Source organism: Leuresthes tenuis, unplaced genomic scaffold, assembly GCF_036924035.1.
Source record: "Leuresthes tenuis unplaced genomic scaffold, fLeuTen1.0.hap1 SCAF_4, whole genome shotgun sequence".
In the NCBI taxonomy this organism is placed as follows: domain Eukaryota; kingdom Metazoa; phylum Chordata; class Actinopteri; order Atheriniformes; family Atherinopsidae; genus Leuresthes; species Leuresthes tenuis.
Window position 1 is genome coordinate 19810891 of NW_027325358.1, and position 27507 is coordinate 19838397.

Genomic DNA, 27507 nt, shown 5'->3' on the forward strand with positions numbered 1-27507 from the left:
AAATATATCAGTAAAAGAAGAACTAATAGCGTGGTGTATTTCCTGGAGGGAGTGACAGTATGTTCTCCCCATGTATGCGTGGGTACTCTCCGGCTTCCTTCCACTGCCCAAAAACATGAATGTCAGGTTAATTGGTGACTCTAAATTGACCCAAGGAGTTAGTGTGGATGTTTGTTTGTCTCTATGTGGCCCTGTAATGGACTGGCAACCTGTCCAAGCTTTACCCTCCCTCTCACTCAATGATAACTGGGTTAGGCTCCACATAGCTAACTCAGAAAGAACTTGTGAGAAGTTTTTGCTGTTACTTTTTAAAAGATTAACATTGTTGTAAAACCATTATTTTGTTAACTGAATGTTTTCTCATTGAACACTTGTGTTCTGTAATTTAGACAACCCACAACTGTGTGGATAAGGTCAACACAACACCGGTCCTCTCCTCACTGTTGTTGCTACACTGAATGCTGTGGACTGCTCTTGGTGTGTTAACGTAACATTATCAGCATATTTCTTTTTTTTTTCCCTTTTCCTGTCCAGCATTATGGCAGCAGAATTGTGGTCTGAATACCTTTGATGCCAAACAGATTTGCTTTGCCAAGGGAAGTTTTATAAATGTAAAGCTCCCCTTGATGCCCATTTATTTATTTCTGTTTACAATATATGACATGTAATAGAACTGAACCAGACCGGGGGGCAAGGAAAGAAGAAGAGGAAAGAAGAGGAAACAGAACAAAAATAGAAACAAAAACCAGACAACCAATTGCTACACCTGTAAAAAACAAAACAGACAACAATCCATGGCCTCTGAGGGGAATCCAGCCTTAGCGCCACCAGGAGCACCTGAAAGCAGACAAGCAGAGAAAAAACAAACACACAAACAAACAAAAACAAGCACAAGAAGCGGCAATCGCATACAACACAGCTGTGGATATAGATGACCTGAGACAACATGATAATACATCAACTGCTTAGCGACCATGCTACTGGACTAATGAATGTGTGTGTGTGTGTGTGAGAACATGCAACACCCATGGCACAGGACCTACATGATAACCGTGCTTAGTTATGAGTGTATAAGTGTACAGAGCCACAATCCACAGCCCCCCCCCCCAGCAATCAGAAGCAGGCAGAGAGGGCCACAAGACCCAGGCCACCAGCAGCCCCCACAGAGCACAGAACCCAGGAAGCCCACCGCAGGGACAACACGCATCCACCCAGAAGACTGCAGAGGAAGCCCCCGGACAGAGCCCCCATAAGCATAGGGCAGAGGCCCTCCGGGAGCCAGGGGCAACAGCCCACCGACCCCGCCAGGCCCCAGCCGCCCAGACATGGGCCGTGCACTGGACCCGGGCCCTAGGAGCCCGAGCACCCCCAAACCCCCCGGCAGAGGCCCCACCCAATACCCAGGAGGGCCAAGCGCCCCAGACAGCCACACATTGGGTCAGCGCCTGCCCCAGCGCCCCTGGCCAAGTGCCCTGGGAGTCAAGACGTGCCCACAGGTGGGTGAAGTGGCGAGCAGCGGGGAGAGGCAACGCCGCCCCCCCATCGGGAGAAGCACAGGCAGGCCAGGCGACAGCAAGCCCCAGATCCAGGCCCAATCATTACCACACACACTTTCACGTCCCATACATCCACACATCCACACGTCTTCCCTCCCTCGACTCCGCTGGGGTGTAGTGCAGCGGGCACACCAGGGGGCCAGCAGACCCCCAGCCACCACAGACACCGAACCAGCAGAACAATTAATTAATCCTCCTGGCCCCTCCCGCCCCGAGCAGCAACCAGGAAGCAGGGGTGTGGGAAGAAGACCCCTCCCCTCACCCTTCTGGCTCTTCAATATTTTCTAATAGTGAGCAATTAAAATTGAGGGGCAGCCAAACTTGTAGAACTGGGAGCGCGGCCCTCTGGGCAGCCTACATACCCAACGAGCCCCGCCCACCAGATGCCACTCAGTGTAACCACCCCCCAAGACCTAATGTGTGTGTGTGAGTGTGTTTGATAAGTAGTAATGTCTAAGTTGTAATTAAAACAGGGGCGGAGAACTACAGAGTGCAGCCAAGGGGACCACCTACGTGGCCCCATCCACTACACCCCACCGAACACACACGCCCCCAAAACCCTTCATGTGTGAGTGTGTGCTGTGTACAGGAGCCTGAAGGGAGAGGGGTATGGGGATATACACCGGGGGAGCTACTCTCCCCCGGAGAGGGCAGCCAGGGACTGGCTGCAATAGGCATCCCCGCTACCTGGGAGCCAACACAGGGCAGGAGGGCCTGATGTCCACCAGGCTCGGGGCCTGCAGCGACCATATTCCGGGAGCTGCTGTACCCCCAGAAGGTACCCATCCCGCCCAACCCCACTCAACCCAACCCCACCCCACCCCGGAGGACCTCTACAAAAAACAAACAAACAACAACAAAAAACGAACAAACAAACCACCCGGTCACACCAGTCGCAGCAGCCCGGGCCTGAGACCCACCATCACCCAGGCCCCCCCCAACAGGGGAAAATCAGTAAATTAGGATTTCGAGTCATTCTGAAGGTGTTCAAACATATTTGTGGCCAGAAGCTATGACTAGAACTGATGGATAAATCTGCCTCCCATTTTGAGGATGGTAGAGACATTGTGTCATCTATCTTAGACAATAATTTATATATTTTTGATAGCAGTTTTGGGGTGCAGATGCTTAAAAATTCTGCTACCCTAATCGGGAGTTGTAAGTCTGGTTGGTGGAGGATATATTTCTTTGTTATTATAGACTTAAGTTGTTGATATTCTAGGAATTTATTGCTGCCTATCTCATGTTGTGATATGAGCTCATCAAATGAAATAAAATTTCCATTTTGGATTATATGTTCCAGATGTTTGATTCCTTTGATCTTCCACAGAGTAAAGTTTAGCATTTTTTTGTTTTGCAGTATGTCAGGATTGTTCCAGATGGGTGTAAGCTTACACGGGACAAGTGAGGACTTTGTTATTTTAAGAAATTCCCACCAGGCTGTCAGAGAGGTGCTGATGTTAATGCTTTTGAAACATTTGTGATTTTTTACATTTTGACTAATAAGTGGCAGGTCAGAGATTTCCAGATTATCACACAATGCTTGTTCTATATTTATCCATGGTTCATCTATTGGGCTAGGTTTAAACCATTTTGATATATACTGTAACCTATTGGCTAAGGAATAGTGCTGAAAATTAGGTAAATCTAATCCACCACAGTCCTTGGTCTTCTGTAGGGTTTTTAAACTAATACGTGGTGGTTTGTTTTTCCATTTGGAGATGCATGAATCTAGTGACTTAAACCAAGTAGCAGATGGTTTTATGGGGATCATTGAGAACAAATAATTAACTTTTGGTAGTATCATCATTTTAATGGTTGTAACTCTCCCCATAAGTGATATAGGTAAGGACTTCCAACGAGAGAGATCGTCCTCTACTGTCTTTGATAATTGCACATAATTTAGCTTTGTTAGCTCTGAGAGCCTGGAGGAAATGTTTATGCCTAAATATCTAATATTTCCTGACTGTAAAGTGATCGCAGGTATATTCTGTACCCTACAGTTAATGGTCTTAGACCAATTGATAGAGTAGTCAGAAAGTGCTGAGAATTTATTTATGAGTGTGATCGTGTGAGTGAGAGACGTTTGCGAGTTCTGAAGGAAAAGTAAAACATCATCAGCATAAAGACTTATTTTATGCTCAATATTTTGGGGTTGGATGCCTTTAATATTTCTATCTTGTCTGATAGCAGCTGCTAAAGGTTCGATGAAAATAGCAAAAAGTGAGGGAGAAAGTGGGAAACCCTGTCTTGTACCTCTCTGCAGACTGAAGCTTGGAGAGGTTTGATCATTTGTCCTGATACACGCATTTGGGGAGCTATATAATATCCTTATCCAGTTGATGAAGTGTGACCCAAACCCAAATTTGTTTAATGCTGCGAATAAAAATTTCCAGTTCACTCGATCAAATGCTTTTTCTGCATCTAGAGAGACTATTGTGGTTTCCAGGTTGTTGATGGTAGAATAGTCTATGAGATTAATTAGCCTGCGAGTGTTAGTGGATGAGTGTCTACCCTTTATGAAACCTGTCTGGTCAGGATGTATTATAAGTGGAGTTATTTTTTCTATTCTTTTGGCGAGGGCTTTACAAATTATTTTGAGTTCTGCATTTATTAGAGATATTGGGCGGTAGCTGGATGGAAGTATGGGGTCTTTTCCTGGTTTCTGTAGCAGGATAATGTTATTAGAGTTCATGTGTGGGGATAATCTGCCATTCTGCTTAACTTGTAATACCATTTTGTGAAATGCAGGTGCCAAAACAGTCCAAAATTCTTTGTAGAACTCTGCTGGAAAACCATCTGGTTACTAGGCATATGTTGAAGGGCTTCATGGAGTTCTCCTACTGAGAGAGGTGAATCCAGAGCCATTGCCTGTTCGGTTTGTAATTTTGGAAGGTTGATATTACTATGAAACTGATCTATGTTACTGTCTGATGGATCATTTTGTGATGAATATAAGGTTTTATAGAAGTCCCTAAAAGCATTGGTGATTACATCGGGGTCATGGGTGACATATCCTTTTGAGTCTTTAACAGAAGTGATTGTTGTTTTCTCTTTGTTTCTCTTTAGTTGGTTAGCTAGGAACCTTCCAGATTTATTGCCGTGCTCAAAGTTCTCCAAGCAAAGTCTTTGTATCAGAAACTGTGTTTGTTTATCAATAATTTTGTTTAATTCAAGTTTAGCTTTTCTTAGTTCATTCAGTATGTGTTCCTCTTTGGAGGTACTGTAGACAATTTCTAATGATTTAATCCTGAGTTCTAAATCTGATATCCTTGAACTTTCCCTCTTTTTCTTATTTGATGAAAAATAGATTATTTTGCCTCTCATAACTGCTTTTCCGGCTTCCCAGAGAGTACAAGCTGACATTCCTGGCAGGTCATTATTTTCTAAATATACAGACCATTCCCTTTTGAAATAATTAATAAAATCAGGGTCTTTTAGTAATGATGTATTAAATCTCCAATTCCTAGCTGGTGGTGTAACTCTGTTATTCTTCAGTGTGATAGAAACTGGAGCGTGATCACTGATAGTGATGGGGTGGATTTTGGTGTCTGAAATATCCCTCATCAAGGAACTGCTAACTAAGAAATAATCTATTCTTGAATATGAGTGGTGTACCGGTGAGAAGAAGGTGTATTCTCTAAGAGTGGGGTGGTGGGAGCGCCAAGCATCACAAAGACCAAAATCTTTCATATACTGTTTAACAATATTCGTGGACTGCCAGTTCCGCTGACTTCCTGAAGTACTGAGTCTGTCTACTCCTGAGTCTAATACCATGTTAAAGTCCCCTCCTATGATGAGTGTGTTATCTGAGTGATCAGAGAGTGAAGTGAAAAAGGAGTGAAAAAATGAGGGGTCATCCACATTTGGACCATATATATTTGCAATGCATAAATTCATATTTTGAATAGATAAATGAACTATTAGAAATCTACCTTCTGGATCTATAACTGTGTTGTTTACGGTGAAATTCACTCTTCTATTTATCAGAATGGCTACACCTCTTTGTCTGGAGTTGTAACAGGTTGAGTACACATGAGGAAACTGTGCTGTGGTGAGAACATCAGCTACAGTCTTTGATAAATGAATCTCCTGTAATAAAACAATGTCCGCCTGTAAATCCTTCAATTTATTGGAGATTTTTAATCTCTTCTCCCTGGACCCAGCTCCATGCACATTCCATGAGATAAACCTCAGCGTGGACATGCTCCGACTAACGCAGTGAGTGCTGGATGCTTGCTAAAAGCATCCCGTGCGTGTGTGTGTATATATGCTTCCATGAACATGCCATTGTTGGTGTTTCAGTTGTCAGTATGAGCTTGCTACAATATGTACTTGCGCTTTCGATGCTGTGTGGAACTTGATTATGTGCTCTGCTCAAAACTCTATGTGCGCCGTGCTTGTTAACATTACTTATTAAGGTGGAAACGCAGCGGGTTGGGGAAGAAAGACAGAATAGAAAAACAGTGCAAAAGAGTGGAAGTGTGAGATAGAAAAAAGAAAAACAAAAACAAAAAAACATACCCAAATAAACAAATATGAACTGCATATATCCTGTGCTGGTGAGACTGGCAGTGAGCTATATATTTTGCCTTGATAGAAAACTGTGAATTGGATAGATTATTTCATCTTACTTATATGTCATCTACAGTGAAATGATTCATACAAGTTAACAAATACAGATCACCTGGGGCCTCATGTACAAAGACTTGCGTGGATTTCCTACTGAAACATGGCGTACGCTCAAACCAAAATGCCCTCCAACGTACAAAAATGTCCGGATGTATCAATGTGTGCCCACACATGAATCCAAGCACATTTCTTTTGTACATCCCAATCTACGTGGAATTGAGCACACATGTCGGAGTACCCGACTCCTCCCTGTCCACGCCCCTACTTAAATATGCAAATCATATTTAAATTAGCCCTGCACCTGCAATTCCTGCAAGAATGAGTAAGACGGAAAAAGAATAACTTAACGGAAATCGAGATGGAGGTGCTACTTTCTGATGTGGAGGCCCGCGAAAATGTGCTCTTTGGCACGCTGTCCAACGATATAAGCAGCAAACATAAGAGGAGTGGGTGGGAGAGCGTGAGCGAGGCCTTTAATGCTGTGGGGTCTGAGAAGCGCACACAAGCAGAGGTGAAAAAGAAGTGGTCCGATATTAAGGTGGATGTGAAGCGGAGAATGGCTGCCCACCGCCGAAGTGTGTGTAACTCACAACAAACATGTTGATACAGTAACTAGTGCAGAAGTGCGCTGGGGAAAAGGTGAGGCTGATTAAGACATTTCACACTTTACACTCATGATTATTAACATTTGTACACAGAGACGGTCAGGGGCTTGTTAGAAAGATCTTAAGCTGTTGTTTAACCAGCAAAAAACAGCAAGTTACTAACTTTAACCACCAACTATGATGCTGTGAAGACGGGATAGAAATTGGGGGCGCACATGCTCAATCCACGTCACGGGGAATAATATTAGGACAATTACACAAATAAACCAAGAAGCCACCCATCGCACACAGTGCCAGCTTGTAGTCTGTTCCCAACAATTCCGTTACTGAATGTATGAATCGTGCGTTGAACCAGCTCCAATTATATTAGGAAAACCAGCTCTCGCTTCAAATTGCGCTTCAATGTAGGCCTGTTCAACTGTATTGTGGGAATTTGATGTATGTGCTGAGATGCAGATAATTCCTCCCACTCAGGTTGGCATGGCTCGGCTCAGGGTCGACTGGCACAGTCCCAATCGGTTGGCCAGCTCCCTCTGGAATGCCCCGGTTGCTAGGAACCCCCGTGTGGTCATCACCTGTGGCACAAGCAGCGCATGGCTCCTCGCTGTGTTGCGCGCCGGCAGCAGCTCTGCGCACAGTTCCAGGAGGATTGCTCTCAAAACGGCTGATGAGCCAGTTGTCATCAGGTGCCAGCAAATCCTCTCATTCTCTTAAAAACATGCTATTTTCTATTTGCGGTATTCTTCTAATACCGCTAAAGCAGCCATTGTTTTAAAGGTATGCACTGCAACACTTTGCGCATGCTTTTATATCCACTTGTGTACTTGCAGACACGTGTATTAATTGTTCATGTGTCTCAGATGTGCACATCACTCAGTCTGAGGACAAATTGTGTTTAAATTTATTCATTATAACAATTTCCCAACATCACCTGTAAGTGTCGCCAAAGAAACAACCGCTGTAGAAAAGTGCGTACGACAGCCCTGAAATTTGCGTGAGGCACCGCACATTTCCACGGTCATTTCGCTTTTGATACATCTGATAGTTGACGTGAAAAAGTGTGTACGTCACTTTTTTGTGCGTACGTACCCTTTGTACATGAGGCCCCTGGACCTTCTGTTGGAAATGCTCGAACTTGGCCACAATCGGTCTTGGTCGGCGGGCATCAGGTCTCTTCCCTCCCAGGTGGTGGACTCGGTGAAAAGTAATGTTTTTCACTGCATCTACTGGAAGTTTCAGTTGATTTTGGATGAAGTTTTTCACTGCGAGTTCAGGATCCTCGTCTGCCTGCTCCGGGATTCCAGAAAACACCAGATTGTCCCTCATACTACGAGCCTGGAGATCAATAATTGATTCTTTCATCCTCTTGTTCTCATCAGAGATCCGGCTCATTCCTTCGGTGAGTGATTTCACCGATCCTCTGAGGGCTGCGTTTTCTGCAGCCAGCGTCTGCACCTGTTGCTGGCTGAACTCCAACGACTCCCGTGATGCCTGGAACTCTCTGTGTAGAATCTCTAACAGAGACATACGGGCGTCGAAGCTGGATAGTTTCTTATCTATTGATGTCAAAATGTCCGTAGAATCATTACCAGCTGGAGATGTTGCTCCGGGTGACTCTTCATTACGACTTCTCTTTGAGGTTGAAGCCTTGCTGCTAGCAGATGGGGTTTGGTTAGTTTTCCCCATGATGATCCTGTCAAAACACTCGTCGATGAAATCTGTGAGGCTCTCCAGGCTTTCTTCACTGTACTCCAGTGTTTTGTTTTTGTTTCACCCGATAATATATTTATTTAAACAGTAGTTATTGGCGTAATTATAATCTTAATATATTGTTTGCTCTATTTGAGGCGCGCCTTGTTTGAATCTGCCGATAGTCTCACACAATCTCGCGACACTACAGCATCACTCTCTGAAGTGATGCTGTAGGCACATTCAGATAATATTCTTATCTGAATGTGCCTGGTTCATATGTAAGAATCATGTTCTTTGGCTTATCCAGTAACACCATATGGCCTCCCATACTGAAAGACAAGCTTTTAGTTATGGGTGTGGCCCCCTCCCTGACATTGTGGATTATAGACTTTCTGACTGCCAGACCACAGTATGTCAGGATGGGGAGATGTGTTTCTGGAACACTGGAAATGCCGTACTCGGACTCCGCAGGGTACTGTTTTGGCTCCTTTTCTTCTCACCCTGTACACATCGGATTTCAGGTACAACTCGGAGTCCTGCCACATAAAGTATTCTAATGATACGGCTGTTGTGGAATGCATGCGTGGTGCACAGGAGAAGGAGTACAGGGACCTTGTGGGGTCCTTCAATGGCTGGACCAAAAAGAACTGTCTTCCCATGAACACTACCAAGACCAAAGAGCTGGTCATGGACTTCAGCAGATCTAAAACTCCATACCAGTCATTTTGCATTGATGGAGGGAAGATAGAGACTGTTCAGACCTGCAAATACCTGGGGGTGGTACTGGACAATAAACTTGAGTGGTCTGCCAATATAGAAGTATAGTAGGGGTGCAACGATACAGGTAACCCATGGTACAGTCCCTGCCCTCTCAATGCACGCTGCAATGTAAATTAGTCTAACTAAGGGAACATTACTCCGCTGCTAGACACAGCCATCCAGCCGTCCAGCCCAGAGACCAGCCCCCACTAGACGGCCCACCGACCATCAGCAATCGCAGAGTGGGCCAGTTCGGCAGCCATGTCACCAGGAAATGTCCTGGCACTCCCGATGGCTATTCCACCACTGCTCTCAACAGCTTTGTTTTATTTTTTTCCGCTTCCATGTACAAGCTGCACAGGGGGTGGGTGGAGGTACAACAGTGATTGGACATTAACTCGCGTCTCGCGTGGAAGACTTTTAACCTTTTAACAGGCACACAGAGTGGCCAGTAAAGTGTTGGTGCAAAATGAATTGCTAAACTGAAAACCCTTGGTCCATAAGGGTGTATTGTGCCGTGTATAGCGGACCGAACAGTTCAATATTTTACAGAGTGCCTTTGCATCATCAGTGTATTGGAGGGGCCAGGGCCATCTCTTCTTCCTGAGACGGTTCAGGTGCTTCATTGTCAGCAGTGACATGATGTGCATGTTTCATCACACTGTCAATGAGAGTGCACTGTTATATGCTGTTGTCTGCTGGGGGAGTTCCACTACAGGCAAAAACTGTAGGCGCATGGACAAACTGGTGAAAAAGGCCAGTTCTGTAGAAGGCAGAAGGCTAGACCCTCTCAGTGCTATGGTGGAGCAACGGATGAGCAGGAAATTTTATTCTGTTTTGGAGAACAATAAACATCCTATCCAAAGCATCCTGGCAGGACAGAGGAGCAGCTGCAGTGAGAGACTCATCTCACTGCACTGCAGAACTGAAAGATTCAGGAGGTCCTTTGTCCCCACAGCCAAAAGGCTTTTTAACAGTGACAGCTGACATATGTTTCTCAAAGTTATTTATTAATTTATGCATTCATTTATTATTGTTATTGTTGTTGTTGTTGTTGTTGTTATTATTGTTCTAATATACATCTAATGTACTTACATCTAATATATATCTTATTAGATTGTTTTATAATATTGTAAATATTGAGGATGGTGTTCATCGACTTTTGCTGTGTCTTTAATACCATCATCCCAGATATTCTGGTTGGTAAACTGCTGCACTTGGGCTTAAATATCTGTACCTGGATCAAGGACTTTTTGAGAAATCACTCACAGCATATCAGACTTGGCCCCCACACATTTTCATCCATTACTCTGAACACTGGAGCTCCTCAAGGTTGTGTTCTGAGGCCATGTCTTTTCAACTGTTACCAGGCTCATTTCAGTTGGAGAGAATCAGCATATAAAGATGAGATATAGAGACTATCAGCTCAGTGCTCAGCAAACAACCTGTTTTAAACACCACTATAGCCAAAAAACTGATATTGGATTACAGGAAATGGTGTGGCTGAGACCCAGCCTTACTCTACATTCACCAGGAGTGTGTTCAGTGTGTGGAGTCCTTTTAATTCCTTGTTGTTCTCCTATAAGAAGCTCTATCCTAGTCAGCCAACACCACCTCTTTGGTGAAGAAAACATGTGAGGCATGTGATACACTCAGGGTGCTTACAAGGAACAGCATGGAGTAGAGACTGCTTTCTACATTTTTCTACCTTCTTGTCTCTACCTTTGAAAACAATTCTGCACCCACAGTGGCAGTAATGTCTCATTATGTTCTGCCTAAATAATGCACCTTTTAAAAAAACACACTCATAAATTCAAAGACCCAAGACATTTACTTTTATTCAGCAAAATATATTGAAACAATTTAGTGAGACGCAATGCACACAAGGTCCTTACAAGGAACAGCATGGAGAAGAGACTGCTTGTTTGTCTAATCCAAGGTACAATCATAGTATTTTGAAAAAAGTTTTTCTACCTTTTCAACATTTAATCCAACAAGTGAACATTCTGACGTAGTAAAACATATTTAACTATGTGTGAGACCATAAAGTTCTTTCAGAAAATGTTGAACTTGTAAATCAAGAAAGAAGCAGTCATTTCCCATTTACTTGTGTACAAATTTGTTTCTTTCTGTGACCGTGGGACTCACCCCCTGCTAGTCCTTTGAAAATAGGTTTTAAAGCACAGATAACAAAAAACTCTTTATAGTGATCAATGATTAGATTAAATCAGTTATGCTGGTCCCACCCTGCCGTGCTTATATAGCCACACTATTTTCCACCTCCTCTGGATCCAGGTATGTGTATGGCACTTCCAGATCTTTGTTTCTGGCCTTGATGTTTGCACTCAACATCTTGAGCTCTTTTTGGAAGTCCATTATAACCCGAAGGGGAGTCTCCGCATTGAAGTGGTCTTCAGGGTACTGGCCAAGAGGGACCTGATGAGGTGAGTGACATGTTTATTTCTTTCGTTTTTTTTTTCTTTTTTAACATTACAATATTTACCAAACAGGCTCTTTGCATTATAATGTAGAGCTATTAAGGGTAAGCAGTGTACTTTTAGCAGCTCTGAAAGCTTTTATTTTGTTAGTGTTCTTGATACAACTTGTACAGACAGTAAATGTTACAGTGTAATTTGTCTCGAGGTTTTGCACACTTACGAAGTCGCTGGACTGCTTGCTGAGCAGCCATACTGCGGACATGCCATTAACTGTTGTACTGATGTCCGGCAAAGTGTTGAGCATCGTGGCTTCAGTCGCTTTCCCCTTCGTGGTTGGTGGGGGAAGTTGCAGAGAACTGGGGGTGTTTGGCATCCAGGCACCATAGTCATACTGCAGTAAATAAATGAGAAATACCAGATGTTATTGATCCTTTTTCACTCTTCAATGTCCAAACAGTCGGCTATGTTTAACTTTAGTAGCATCCTCTCAATCACATGTGATTGACCTCTCTTGGTGAGTCAGCCAAGCTTGGTCCAGGTGAAAATGTTTTAACAACTGGATGTTTTGATCTGAAATCTTTTCCAAATAAAGATTCACAACTGATGAAATCTGGCAATAAACTTATTTCATGATCCACTGACTTTTCATCTTGCCTGCAAAACAAATGGAATCTCTACTTTAATCAACTATACTGTTTAACGCTACTTGTAAACTGCTTGCATGTTGGCACAATAAACTCACATCACAGAAAATATTATCCTCACTATGAATCAGACCAGAATAAGAGTCCAGCATTGCATGTTTTTTGTCTCTTAAAAATACATATTTCTGTACCTGTCCAGTGTTCACCGCAGCATGTTGGGCTGAGCCAGTGAAGATCACCATGGTAACAAACTGTATGAGCTCAGCCACAGTGGAAAATCTCTGTGGAATTCCTGGAAATGAGAAAGAATAAACTTTATTATTCAACAACATTCAAACAAAAAAGAACAAATTCTTAATACATTCACAAAGCTTTAGTTTAAGATTTTCTTATACACCCACCTGAGCTTTTTTTGGAAAGAAATCCATGTTCGAAAATGTCGGAAATCCACTTCTGGAGTTCGGAGTCTTGCTTGACTTCACAATCATTCTTGTAGTAGTAGCCGAGGATTCCCTTCACAAACCTTTGAGAGATATGGAAACATTTTGTAAAATACATTTCACATTTGTGGTAGATGCCATCATTGTCTAAATAGTAAGTAATGTGTTAAAAAATTCATATGGCTAAATATATTAAATATTTTGCATTTTACTTTTGTTGAAAGTTATAGAAGAGTAATAACACAGGGTAAGATGCAAAACAGATACTGGATTGAGTGTAATTTAAATTTGTGAGCCTCGATCCCTGTAAATGTAGAAATAATGAAATATGAACATAAACATGAGATCAAAACATTTTTAACAACACAACAACATGAACTTAAGGTTTAATGATGTTCACTCTGGACCACTTCAGTCAGAGACAGTAATAACCATCTGCAATTACAATTATATTTTATAGTTGATCAGGACTCTGAACTGTATTCGATATATTTAGTGCAATTATATGCACTGCTGATAACTTATGTTCAATGTAGAGTGGCTTATGTAGATTATGCCTGAGGAGTCAGATGCTCACTGTGTGTTGGGTCAGAATCAGATCGTTCTTGTATTCAATGTGGTGAGAGCAAACTATTCTATATATTTTTTCTTTTCCTTAGTCATAGATAAAGGGTTAGTTATATACTTATTTCAACTAATCCGAGTGAATGTTTGGAAATTTAGCATGATAAAGTATCTATGATATGTCTTTGCTATCATAAATGTCTAATATGCAACACAAAATGGAAGATATCTGTAGTACCTGTGGATGATATCCCAAAGCCTGAGTCCATCATCCCTGTAGTAGAAGTTTGGCACATCCTCCAGCCCACGGTCAGCAATGTCCTCAGGGATACAGAGGGACCTGTATGTCACCGAGGACAATGAATTCCTCAGAATGGTGCCCAAACCCTTTCCACCAGAGGCTGCAAACTAAAGAATAGTCACATTGCATTAAAAGACAAATACTTTCTGTCATAATGAAAAAGCAAAAAACAAAGTTGAGTATTGTCTAGGAAGTTTCTCCTACCTGAGTGAAAACACCATTCTTTGATATCAGCGTCCTTCGGGCCAAGAAGTTGATCTGTATGGTGTAGCGGGTGTGAGGTATGAGAAGCTGAGGAAAGAGAGAACTCAGTTAGCAACACAGCGAGTTGTTATTCCTTGTGCTCTTTGTTTTTGCTTTGTGGTTTTACCATGACTGAAATCTTCAGCTTCTACACCATGCAGCAGCGTGAAATATTTGCTAATACTTGCATAGCAAGACATGACGGTTCATCATCTTCAGTTACCTTGTAGAGAGGGTGCACCATGGGCAGGTTGCGCAGCAGTGAGACTGCAAAGACCTCAGCCAGCAGGTGAGTGCGCAGCAGGTGAACATTGAGCTGATGCTCACTGAAATCTGCACTTCTCACAAAAATCTTTGCCAGCAGCCAGTCATACTCAGAATCCGTAGGGAAGAAGATCGGGTTGTCCTCTGCTGGTTTCTGCTTCAGCTGCAGGACAAGGAGGGAACATGTTGGTCATTCATACATATTGTTGTGTGTTTGCCTTTATTATTGTAAGCTTATGTTTGGTACTGCCTCCATCCTTTCTAAGGAATTTCTACTGAGTCAGCTTCAGAACATCAGTCCTACTTTCCTACACACATCATTGTGTGTGTGTGTAAAGTTGACAAATTGACAGTTGCAGTGATACAACGTTACATGTTGCTTCATCTCAGTGTGAACTTCATGCCATCTCAGTTTGCTTTCTGACTGTTGTAATTTATTTCTCTTCTAGAATATTTTTGACAATAATAAATCTGAGTCAGTAATAGCCACAGTATACTGTCTCTGAGTGTTAGTCTCACCTGGATAGCAATTGGCATCAGCTTATCATCTGGAGTTTTTTGAAGCAGGACGAGTGGAGCCATCAAGTACTGCTGCTTTCCATTGATGATGTTTGCTCGCACTCCTTCCAGATGCTTGTAGTCACACAGGAATATGTTGCCTTTCTGTTTGAATTTTGTAGAAAATTGAGAAATGATCTTTTTCACATACATAGCATCTGGATTTGGAACATGAGCACATTCATTTAGCAAAGCATACATTTAAAGCATCAACTAGATGCAAAGAAAGTTGCAGTCCACTGCATTTCAGTATGAGACGTCACCTTCATTTCACCAGCCAAACTGCATCCACCATGGAGGAAGACCATGCAATCGGTGACAGGAAAGTTACTGGGCAGGGTCGTACAACGTCGGATCAACATTGGATTGGTACCATTTAGAAACTGGTAGCCAAAGAAAGCGTCCTCCTTCCAATGTTCTTGGACGTAGTCTGTAAAAGGAATAAGATGTGATTTTAGTTTGCATTAAGCAAAAACCTGCTCTACCACTTACACACATTTAACTGTTACCCGTCCAAATCTGGATAATTTATTTCTGTCATCAATTGAAAAAGACAAAAAAGGAATACCATAGAACCTCAACATGTTTTTGTCTTTAGATATGTCATACATTTTTTTAAGGTGAGTTATTATCGAAATATTATCATTATAATTATTTGTTTGTTCTTGGGGTCATGCATTTGGGTGTTTAAAGTCACCAACAAGTGTTAAACTCTTCTAAGAAGTTTTTTTTCTTTTACTCTTTAAAAGATTAACATTGTTATTATATTATTTTATACCATGGTCTGGGTGAACACTCGATTCTGATGGTCTGGAGGGTGTAGGTTAAAAAGTGTTAATTTACATCTAGGAAAGACATTCCGATCAAATTGTCTGATGACAGTTCTAAACTATTGCGTTGAATCAAACGCTCGTTGGTTACCATGTCAACGGAGACTCAGCGTTATTTCTTAGTTTATTTATCACAACGGCAAGACAGACAAAAACATGAGTGATTTCATCTTTTTTTTTTTTAAACTTATCTGCTAAATTTGATAGCTTTGAAGACTGGGATGCAGCAGAAGAAAAAGAGAGAAGAGAATATGAAAAGAAAAGGAAGAAGCAACACAAGGAGTTGACACCGGAGGAATTGCACATATTAAAGGATAAACACAAAGAAAACCACGACATGGGCAGTTAAAACACTAAGAGACTTCCTGGCTGACAAAGACATGGACAACCCCTACTCTCGATGACTGTTTTATGCAACCACATTCTCCGGAGCATGCTGTCGGTCGGACGTCTCTCTGACGCCGGGCTGGAAACTCCCCAGATCATGTCGGTGATGGGGCAAATTGTGAGAGCAGCCTGCAGGCTTACTGGGCTCCGTCAGTACAGAAAGACGAGAATGGAGCAACATTTGGTCATCTCCCAATGTCCCAAGCAGTGGTCATAGTGAGCCACAAATTGTAAATCTCCGTCCATCAAATGCCACGATGATGGAGGCATTATGCCGTACATATTGTTAACAGAGGTTTTTTTTTATAGCTGGACGCTTGTGTGGATAAAGTGTGTTTTCAACACAACAATAGAGTAACTATCTCTATCTATATATCGAGCAAGAGAGTTTTTTGGTATCACTAGAGGAATATCTTTATAATGTTTCCATTAACTGCATTAAATTACACAGCGGATGCCCAGGTTTTTTCTGATGTGTAATGTATGAAAACACACCATAACTTGTCACAGCCAGAATGACTGTGTGTCCTTAGCTAACCTGCAATAATTGTACTGTACCTGATATGTCAGTCCGTTTACAGCAAAACACCCGATCAATGCCATCCAAGCTGGTCCAATTGTTCTTACAATCAGCCAAACCCTTCAGCTTCAGCTCTGCCAGTCTGGAAAAATTTGAAAAAGAAAAACAGTAACTTTAATGAGACACTTTGAATAATATAGGTAAGTAAAAAGATGAATAAGTAGAAAGATATAGGAGAGAATATAATGACTTCACCCTGTGGCTCCAGTGTACAAAAACTCTGTGGTCTTGGTGAAGGAAAAACGGACCTCACAAGGCAGCGAAAGAGGGTCATCTACCTTCATGTTATGTGGCATTCCCTCCTTGTACTCATCCCAGCTGAGAAGAGTAAAGAAGGTATCTGAGTATGCAATCATAAATCACTTGGATTCTTTTAGATATTTTATAGTTGAAAGTATTTGAATAAATCCTAGCATTTTAACAGTGTCATGTAAACGCTAACCTACGCCAACCAGGGTTGAGCAGGTTTGTGTTCTTGTTAGTCTCTGGGTGCATTACACTGAAAAGTGTAAAAGCTCTCACCGATAGTCTTCTTTACGCTCCTGAAGCTCTTGTTCCCGACTGTATCTGCCAAGATGATGGTCATCTTCAAAGACTCTCAGAGCTGAAAAAGAGGTTTAAAAGTGTCAGTAAGTCAAATGTGTTAAGATGAATTTACCCGATTTACAGAACCTGTTCTTTTTTTTAATGTACACTTTTTTTATGACAGGCACAGTTTCACAAACCTGTCCCCTCTCTGAAGCGGTACACCTCACTGTCAGTGATCCAGCGGTAGATGGGAAAGTTGTAGGTGCGTCCCTCAGGGGATTTCACTGCCACTTTGGCAGGAAACCAAGAGTCTTCTGGAAACAGCAGGAGAGGCTGTTTGTCCAGTTCAATCAGCACCAGTTTTCCAATGGAAGTGGGGCAGGACACAGTAAAATATGATACCTAAACATAGTGAAAGCATTGTTAGAAAACACTACAAGACATGAAGCATATTTAAAAAGTGAGAGCTGAGCAGTGACAGTCAGATCATTTTTGCTCATGCTGCACATATCTTGTTGCTAAACATGAGACTGAGCTAATGAATGTTCGTGTGAGGCAAGACTGAGGAAACATTTGAAACATTTGAAGATTGAGCTTGATCTTCCAGACTTACAGCTCCACTGACGAATGCTTTTGTTGTATTGAAGCAGGTGCGGTCACTTTCCCCATCTGTGCCCACCAGCTTAATGTAGATATAGTCATAGGTAAAGGAATAGAGGCGACTTCCAGTGATCACAGTCACTTCGTAATCCACCATTTTCTCTCTTGAAAGTTGATCAATCCTGATGGGGGAGATAAAAATACACATTAACAGCACTGATTAGGCCAATTAACCAAGATGTTTAAAGCAACGGAATTTCCTGTCTGATAATGAGAAATTAAATGTCTCTGTTTCCAATCCTCTACTTCCATCCAAACACAACTCACTGAAACTTATAACAATCCTTATAACAAGCATCTCTCTTACCTCTGCTGATGAGACCAAGAAGTTCCTCTGAAGATCTTCAGGCTTGGTGCAACACCTCTGATGTCTCTTTAAATACACACGGTTTTGTGGGAGTAACCTTCCAGAACCAATGGACATCTTCAATGATGAAGTGTTGAAATGTATGAACCTGAAAAGCAGCCAAACCCAGGTTTGAGTGTGCATGTATGATTGTCCCTGTGCGGCAAAAGTATACTTTTGACTGTATCAAAGTGTCATAAAAAATAAATAAATAAAAGGAAAATGATGACATCAACTCATTTCTTTTCAATGTTCAAATTCCCAGCAGTTGATGCTCATCAGAAATGACAAATGTTACACAATAATTGTTTGAACAATTAGGAGAGTGATTCAAGTTCTTACATGTTAAAATTAGACTTTAATATCTTTTATTAGTATTCATAATCAGTATTTGACTTAGATTTATTTCCTTTTTAGTCGTTTACGTTCAATCTAGTTTTAACTTTTTCTGATATTTTTCTTCAATCAATTACTTATTTGACACATTTACATTCTTTGGGCTGTGAATAAACTTGTTTTAGTATTTAACCTATATCTTTTATCCATTTTTTCCATTTTATTCTTCTGGTGTTTTTATTTTTATTTTATTTTATTTTATCCATCCATTTTCTATGCCCACTTAATCCGTCAGTCGGGTTGCGGGGGGGCTGGAGCCTATCCCAGTGGTCATCGGGCCAAAGGCTGGCCTTTGGCACCAAGTCATCATCACGAGCAGGTGTTTTATATACTCCGACTACATACTCCACTCACTAAACTGCGTATCAACTATTCTAGTTCACAAGATTCACAACACAAAAACATAACCTGCCTGGGCCCAAGCAACTAGTAACAGACAAAGTCTTTCCAAACAGTTGAATGAATACAGGTCGATCCATCGACATTCCCACTTTTCCGAGTGTTTTTCCTTCCGAGTTTTCTTGTTCATTCAACTTCTTACATGTCAAAATTAAGTGGAAACCCTGATGTAGGTTAGACTACTGTAACAGCCTGCTCACTGGGCTCTCTAAATGGGCTGTAAGACAGCTGCAGTGCATCCAGAATGCTGCTGCTCGAGTCCTGACTAGAACCAGGAAATATGACCATATTAGTCCAGTGCTTCGGTCTCTGCACCGGCTTCCTGATGCTCAGAGAATAGACTTTAAAACAGTTCTGCTTGTGTACAAGTCTTTTCATGGTCTAGCGCCAAAGTACATCTCTGACATGTGGGAGCCATATGAACCAACTCGGACTCTGAGAACCTCAGGGAGGGGTCTCCTGCTGGTGCCTAGAGTCAGGACTAAACAAGATGAGGCTGTGTTTCAGTTTTACGCTCCTAAAATCTGGAACAGTCTTCCAGAAGATGTGAGAGAAGCCTCAACGTTTAAATCCAGGCTGAAAACAGTTCTATTTAGCGGTGCATAAGACAACTGAAAGTATCTTATCTGCACTCTTTGTTTTTAATTGAATTAATTAATGATTTTTTAAAAAATGTTTTTGGAATGATTTTATTTGTCTTCTTGTGATTTTGTGTAGTTATAAAGCACTTTGAATTGCCTCTCTGACACACCCTCATCAAATACTAATCATCAGACTGACTCAGAAAATGCTGTTATGAAACATACTGTTAGATAAGATAGAAGTTCCTGTTATTGTGGAATTAGCATGATATCTTGATTTTGTTTAGTTGTTCATTCAAGTTCTTACATGTTAAAATTCAGTGGAAACCTGATGCAAGACTTTGGCACCTATGATGAAACAATATAAGTCATTTGGCTTGCGGTTGTTGTATACAAATGTACGAAAGAGTGAACCTGAGATGAAAAGACTGATTTCAATGTTCAGACGATACAGTAAAATAAACTAATTTTGCTTTTAGTTAAATATCTCTTATTAGTATTTATAATCAATATTTGACTTACATTTATTTTCTTTTTTAGTCTCTTATGTTTAATCAGAGTGAACCTGAAATGAACAGATGCAAGTAAACATTAAGATGACGCGTTAAGGTAAGCCGCTTCTGATTCTTTCTTTTTCCTTTTTTAGACATTTGCTTTATCTTAGTTAAACTAATCAAAACATTTTGTCAACATCCCAACTGTGATTTGGGGAAAAGCACGGGGAATGGACGGTCCATCCTATGGTGATCCTACATTATCAGTGATGACACGATCTTCCTCCATGGTCAGAGGAGCTGAAGAAGCCTCATATTTTCTTTGTTTCTTGTTGAATGAAATGAATGTACTTGTTTTGCAAATGTAATATTCAGATGCTATGTATGTGAGAGATATCATTTCTCAATTTTCCATGAAATCCAAACAGAAAGGCAACATATTCCTGTGACTACAAGCGATCTGGATGGAGTGCAAGCAAACACCGTCAATGGGAAGCAGCAGTACTTGATGGCTCCACTCGTCCAAAAAACTCCAGATGATAAGCTGAAGTCAGTTGCTATTCAGGTGATAAATTATAATGCTGTACAAACCATAAGACTTAAGTTTACCAAGGAATCCAACTGTCCAAGAGAAGTCATCAGTCATTGTCTACAGACATAGGATTGATATAATTGACAACAACGACACTGTCAGAGAGCAAACTGAGATGACATTATGATCACACTGAGATTAAGCAACATCCAAAGTTTTGTAACTCTAACTGACAATTTGATTTGACACGCACACAACGATGTGTGTGGGAAAGTGGGACTGATGTTCTGAAGCTGACTCAGTGGAAATTCCTTAGAAGGGATGGAGACAGTACCAAACATAAGCTTACAATAATAAAGGCAAACGCAAAACAAGCACAAGAAAATCTTCATCCTTTTTGATGACTATGATGTATGTATGATGTCCTGCAGCTGAAGCAGAAACCAGCAGAGGACAACCCGATCTTCTTCCCTACGGATTCTGAGTATGACTGGCTATTGGTAAAGATTTTTGTGAGAAGTACAGATTTCAGTTTCACCTATGCCACGAAACATTGCTGCTAGTGTCTTATATGGTGTGGTGATTAGCACCGTCACCTCACAGCAAGAGGGTTCCAGGTTCGATCCCTGCCTGTGTGGAGTTTGCATGTTCTCCCCGTGTATGTGTGGGTTCTCTCCAGGTACTCTGGCTTCCTCCCACCATCCAAAAACAAGCATGTCAGGTTAATTGGTGACTCCAAATTGTCCGTAGGAGTGAGTGTGGGCGTTTGTCTCTATGTGTGGCCCTGTGATGGACTGGCAACCTGTCCAGGGTGTACCCTGCCTTTCGCCCAATGACTGCTGGGATAGGCTCCAGCCCACCCACTACCTGATTAACGGACTGTCAGTATAGAAAATGGATGGATGGATTTCATTGGATTATGATTACAATTAATTGAATTCCAATTGGCTTGAATTGGACTATATTATTTAAGTTCCTTGAGATGACAATTGTTGTAATTTGGCGCTATATGAATGGATCTAAATTTAATTGAATGGCAAGAACTGATACTGGATTACAGGAAATGGTGTGGCTGAGACCAAGCCAGACTCATTCACTGGGAGTGTGTTCAGTGTCTGCTATATGTCTCCTATAAGAAGCTCTATCCTAGTCAGCCAACACCAACTCCTTGGTGAAGAAAGCATGTGAGTTATGTGATACACTCAGGGTGCTTACATGGAACAGCATGGAGAAGAGACTGCTTATTTGTCTAATCCAAGGTACAATCATTGCACTTTGAAAAAACGTTTTTCTACATTTTTCTACCTTCTTGTCTTAATTTTGAAAACAATTCTGCACCCACAGTGGCAGTAATGTCCCATTATGTTCTGTCTCAAAAATGTGCCTTTTAAAAAAAAACAACCTCCTTTAAATTCACAGACTCAAGACATTTACCTTTACTTCATTTTACTTCAGCAAAATGCCCAAAAACATGAATGTCAGGTTAATTGGTGACTCTAAATTGACCCAAGGAGTTAGTGTGGATGTTTGTTTGTCTCTATGTGGCCCTGTAATGGACTGGCAACCTGTCCAGGCTTTACCCTCCCTCTCACTCAATGATAACTGGGTTAGGCTCCACATAGCTAACTCAGAAAGAACTTGTGAGAAGTTTTTGCTGTTACTTTTTAAAAGATTAACATTGTTGTAAAACCATTATTTTGTTAACTGAATGTTTTCTCATTGAACACTTGTGTTCTGTAATTTAGACAACCCACAACTGTGTGGATAAGGTCAACACAACACCGGTCCTCTCCTCACTGTTGTTGCTACACTGAATGCTGTGGACTGCTCTTGGTGTGTTAACGTAACATTATCAGCATATTTCTTTTTTTTTTTTTTCCCCTTTTCCTGTCCAGCATTATGGCAGCAGAATTGTGGTCTGAATACCTTTGATGCCAAACAGATTTGCTTTGCCAAGGGAAGTTTTATAAATGTAAAGCTCCTCTATCCTAGTCAGCCAACACCAACTCCTTGGTGAAGAAAGCATGTGAGTTATGTGATACACTCAGGGTGCTTACATGGAACAGCATGGAGAAGAGACTGCTTATTTGTCTAATCCAAGGTACAATCATTGCACTTTGAAAAAACGTTTTTCTACATTTTTCTACCTTCTTGTCTTAATTTTGAAAACAATTCTGCACCCACAGTGGCAGTAATGTCCCATTATGTTCTGTCTCAAAAATGTGCCTTTTAAAAAAAAACAACCTCCTTTAAATTCACAGACTCAAGACATTTACCTTTACTTCAGCAAAATGTATTGAAACAATTTAGTGACATGCAAGCTGTTGAGGCACTGGGGAAAGGAAGGGCACACCATGGATATTTCCATGCACCATGCATTCTCGCAGTCAATTCTAAATCACTGGTCAGATATAAAATGCATATTTTTGGACTGTGGGAGAAAGCAGAGAATAAGACCAGAGAATAAACCCCACACAGAAAGACCCCAGCTGAGAAAAATGAAAAGAAATCACAGAAATGACACATAACTATTTAATCCAACAAGTGAACATTCTGACGTAGTAAAACATATTTTACTGTGTGTGAGACCATAAAGTTCTTTCAGAAAAATGATGGCTGAAATTTCAAATCAAGAGAGAAGCAGAGTCATTTTCCCATTGATTTTTGAGAAAATGTGTTCTGTGACCGTGGGAGCCACCTCTCACTGGATGTTTGAATTCCATGGAAAATTGAGAAATGCTCTGTCTCACATGTTTGCCGTCTGTATTTCACAATATGAGCACATTCATTTAGCAATTAAAGTATCAACTAGATGCAAAGAAAGTTGCAGTCCACTGCATTTCAGTATGAGGCGTCACCTTCATTTCATCAGCCAAACTGGAGGAAGACCATGCGATCGGTAACAGGAAAGTTACTGGGCAGGGTCGTACAACGTCGGATCAATATTGGATTGAGACCATTTAGAAACTGGTAGCCAAAGAAAGCGTCCTCCTTCCAATGTTCTTGGACATAGTCTGTAAAAGGAATAAAATGTAATTCTAGTTTTCATAAAGCAAAATCCTGCTCGGGCACTTTCGTTAGCAGAGGATGTTAGAGAGTTTATACACATTTATTTACCATTTATTTACACATCTAGATTCTTTACCTCTGCCATCAATTTTAAAAAAACATGTGGAACTTCTACATGTTTATGGCTTTCGCTATTTTAACATTTGTTAAAATCCATGGTGGTGTGGTGGTTAGCATTGTTGCTTCACAGCAAAAGGGTTCCTGGTTTAACTCCCACCTGGTGCCTTTCTGGGTTTTGTATGTTTAACTACCATAAAAGGCATTGATGTTTCATGTATGTAAATTTTTATGTAATTTGATAGGCTTGTTTACATGTATTTATAGAATTCATTTTTGTGCTGATTTGTTTAAGTACTTGGTAGGAACCTTGTTCAAGGACTGTGATGCACAAAGACACTTCATTGGTCGCAATAATTAAGATCATGAAGCCAAACATGAAGGTGCTTTTTGCATTGTCCATTTTCCTGGAAGAATTTGTGTTTGCCTGTCTTCGCCCATCCTGGTTTTGTGCAGCCAGCAAGGTACGTTCATTAATGTTACATTGTGTCGCATGTTTTCACTCTGTGTTAATTGTGTACTTGTTATGTTTTGCTTAGTTCGATGGTGGATTTAACAGTGACGAACAAATATATCAGTAAAAGAAGAACTAATAGCGTGGTGTATTTCCTGGAGGGAGTGACAGTATGTTCTCCCCATGTATGCGTGGGTACTCTCCGGCTTCCTTCCACTGCCCAAAAAACATGAATGTCAGGTTAATTGGTGACTCTAAATTGACCCAAGGAGTTAGTGTGGATGTTTGTTTGTCTCTATGTGGCCCTGTAATGGACTGGCAACCTGTCCAGGCTTTACCCTCCCTCTCACTCAATGATAACTGGGTTAGGCTCCACATAGCTAACTCAGAAAGAACTTGTGAGAAGTTTTTGCTGTTACTTTTTAAAAGATTAACATTGTTGTAAAACCATTATTTTGTTAACTGAATGTTTTCTCATTGAACACTTGTGTTCTGTAATTTAGACAACCCACAACTGTGTGGATAAGGTCAACACAACACCGGTCCTCTCCTCACTGTTGTTGCTACACTGAATGCTGTGGACTGCTCTTGGTGTGTTAACGTAACATTATCAGCATATTTCTTTTTTTTTTTTTTCCCCTTTTCCTGTCCAGCATTATGGCAGCAGAATTGTGGTTTGAATACCTTTGATGCCAAACAGATTTGCTTTGCCAAGGGAAGTTTTATAAATGTAAAGCTCCCCTTGATGCCCATTTATTTATTTCTGTTTACAATATATGACATGTAATAGAACTGAACCAGACCGGGGGGCAAGGAAAGAAGAAGAGGAAAGAAGAGGAAACAGAACAAAAATAGAAACAAAAACCAGACAACCAATTGCTACACCTGTAAAAAACAAAACAGACAACAATCCATGGCCTCTGAGGGGAATCCAGCCTTAGCGCCACCAGAAGCACCTGAAAGCAGACAAGCAGAGAAAAAACAAACACACAAACAAACAAAAACAAGCACAAGAAGCGGCAATCGCATACAACACAGCTGTGGATATAGATGACCTGAGACGACATGATAATACATCAACTGCTTAGCGACCATGCTACTGGACTAATGAATGTGTGTGTGTGTGTGTGAGAACATGCAACACCCATGGCACAGGACCTACATGATAACCGTGCTTAGTTATGAGTGTATAAGTGTACAGAGCCACAATCCACAGCCCCCCCCCCCCAGCAATCAGAAGCAGGCAGAGAGGGCCACAAGACCCAGGCCACCAGCAGCCCCCACAGAGCACAGAACCCAGGAAGCCCACCGCAGGGACAACACGCATCCACCCAGAAGACTGCAGAGGAAGCCCCCGGACAGAGCCCCCATAAGCATAGGGCAGAGGCCCTCCGGGAGCCAGGGGCAACAGCCCACCGACCCCGCCAGGCCCCAGCCGCCCAGACATGGGCCGTGCACTGGACCCGGGCCCTAGGAGCCCGAGCACCCCCAAACCCCCCGGCAGAGGCCCCACCCAATACCCAGGAGGGCCAAGCGCCCCAGACAGCCACACATTGGGTCAGCGCCTGCCCCAGCGCCCCTGGCCAAGTGCCCTGGGAGTCAAGACGTGCCCACAGGTGGGTGAAGTGGCGAGCAGCGGGGAGAGGCAACGCCGCCCCCCCATCGGGAGAAGCACAGGCAGGCCAGGCGACAGCAAGCCCCAGATCCAGGCCCAATCATTACCACACACACTTTCACGTCCCATACATCCACACGTCCTCCCTCCCTCGACTCCGCTGGGGTGTAGTGCAGCGGGCACACCAGGGGGCCAGCAGACCCCCAGCCACCACAGACACCGAACCAGCAGAACAATTAATTAATCCTCCTGGCCCCTCCCGCCCCGAGCAGCAACCAGGAAGCAGGGGTGTGGGAAGAAGACCCTTCTGGCTCTTCAATATTTTCTAATAGTGAGCAATTAAAATTGAGGGGCAGCCAAACTTGTAGAACTGGGAGCGCGGCCCTCTGGGCAGCCTACATACCCAACGAGCCCCGCCCACCAGATGCCACTCAGTGTAACCACCCCCCAAGACCTAATGTGTGTGTGTGAGTGTGTTTGATAAGTAGTAATGTCTAAGTTGTAATTAAAACAGGGGCGGAGAACTACAGAGTGCAGCCAAGGGGACCACCTACGTGGCCCCATCCACTACACCCCACCGAACACACACGCCCCCAAAACCCTTCATGTGTGAGTGTGTGCTGTGTACAGGAGCCTGAAGGGAGAGGGGTATGGGGATATACACCAGGGGAGCTACTCTCCCTCGGAGAGGTCAGCCAGGGACTGGCTGCAATAGGCATCCCCGCTACCTGGGAGCCAACACAGGGCAGGAGGGCCTGATGTCCACCAGGCTCGGGGCCTGCAGCGACCATATTCCGGGAGCTGCTGTACCCCCAGAAGGTACCCATCCCGCCCAACCCCACTCAACCCAACCCCACCCCACCCCGGAGGACCTCTACAAAAAACAAACAAACGACAACAAAAAACGAACAAACAAACCACCCGATCACACCAGTCGCAGCAGCCCGGGCCTGAGACCCACCATCACCCAGGCCCCCCCCAACAGGGGAAAATCAGTAAATTAGGATTTCGAGTCATTCTGAAGGTGTTCAAACATATTTGTGGCCAGAAGCTATGACTAGAACTGATGGATAAATCTGCCTCCCATTTTGAGGATGGTAGAGACATTGTGTCATCTATCTTAGACAATAATTTATATATTTTTGATAGCAGTTTTGGGGTGCAGATGCTTAAAAATTCTGCTACCCTAATCGGGAGTTGTAAGTCTGGTTGGTGGAGGATATATTTCTTTGTTATTATAGACTTAAGTTGTTGATATTCTAGGAATTTATTGCTGCCTATCTCATGTTGTGATATGAGCTCATCAAATGAAATAAAATTTCCATTTTGGATTATATGTTCCAGATGTTTGATTCCTTTGATCTTCCACAGAGTAAAGTTTAGCATTTTTTTGTTTTGCAGTATGTCAGGATTGTTCCAGATGGGTGTAAGCTTACACGGGACAAGTGAGGACTTTGTTATTTTAAGAAATTCCCACCAGGCTGTCAGAGAGGTGCTGATGTTAATGCTTTTGAAACATTTGTGATTTTTTACATTTTGACTAATAAGTGGCAGGTCAGAGATTTCCAGATTATCACACAATGCTTGTTCTATATTTATCCATGGTTCATCTATTGGGCTAGGTTTAAACCATTTTGATATATACTGTAACCTATTGGCTAAGGAATAGTGCTGAAAATTAGGTAAATCTAATCCACCACAGTCCTTGGTCTTCTGTAGGGTTTTTAAACTAATACGTGGTGGTTTGTTTTTCCACAGAAATTTGGAGATGCATGAATCTAGTGACTTAAACCAAGTAGCAGATGGTTTTATGGGGATCATTGAGAACAAATAATTAACTTTTGGTAGTATCATCATTTTAATGGTTGTAACTCTCCCCATAA

General features: G+C 42.1%; 1 protein-coding gene across 1 annotated transcript; it reads right to left on the bottom strand.

Moving 5' to 3' along the window:
- Positions 1 to 11454: 11454 nt before the first annotated feature.
- LOC140305935 (polyunsaturated fatty acid lipoxygenase ALOX15B-like) lies at positions 11455 to 17798 on the bottom strand. Its single transcript, XM_072384991.1, has 14 exons — positions 17635 to 17798; positions 17219 to 17423; positions 17016 to 17097; positions 16689 to 16811; positions 16472 to 16575; positions 14960 to 15126; positions 14658 to 14801; positions 14098 to 14301; positions 13836 to 13922; positions 13569 to 13738; positions 12728 to 12849; positions 12518 to 12618; positions 11903 to 12073; positions 11455 to 11680 (listed from the first exon to the last, which is right to left on the bottom strand). The coding sequence occupies exons 1-14, from the start codon at positions 17776 to 17778 to the stop codon at positions 11501 to 11503; spliced, it is 2004 nt and encodes a 667-aa protein (XP_072241092.1). The 5' UTR covers positions 17779 to 17798; the 3' UTR covers positions 11455 to 11500.
- Between the last annotated feature and the right edge of the window lie 9709 nt (positions 17799 to 27507).

Bases quoted from the DNA above. Each gene is read 5' to 3' on its own strand.
- LOC140305935 (XM_072384991.1), bottom strand. From the start codon at position 17,778: ATGGTGGATTACGAAGTGACTGTGATCACTGGAAGTCGCCTCTATTCC. The intron at 16,576-16,688 runs GTGAAGTCATTA...AAATTTTTCCAG, and splicing joins TTGTACACTGGAGCCACAGG to ACTGGCAGAGCTGAAGCTGA. The intron at 12,619-12,727 runs GTGGGTGTATAA...TCTCATTTCCAG, and splicing joins TCTTTCCAAAAAAAGCTCAG to GAATTCCACAGAGATTTTCC.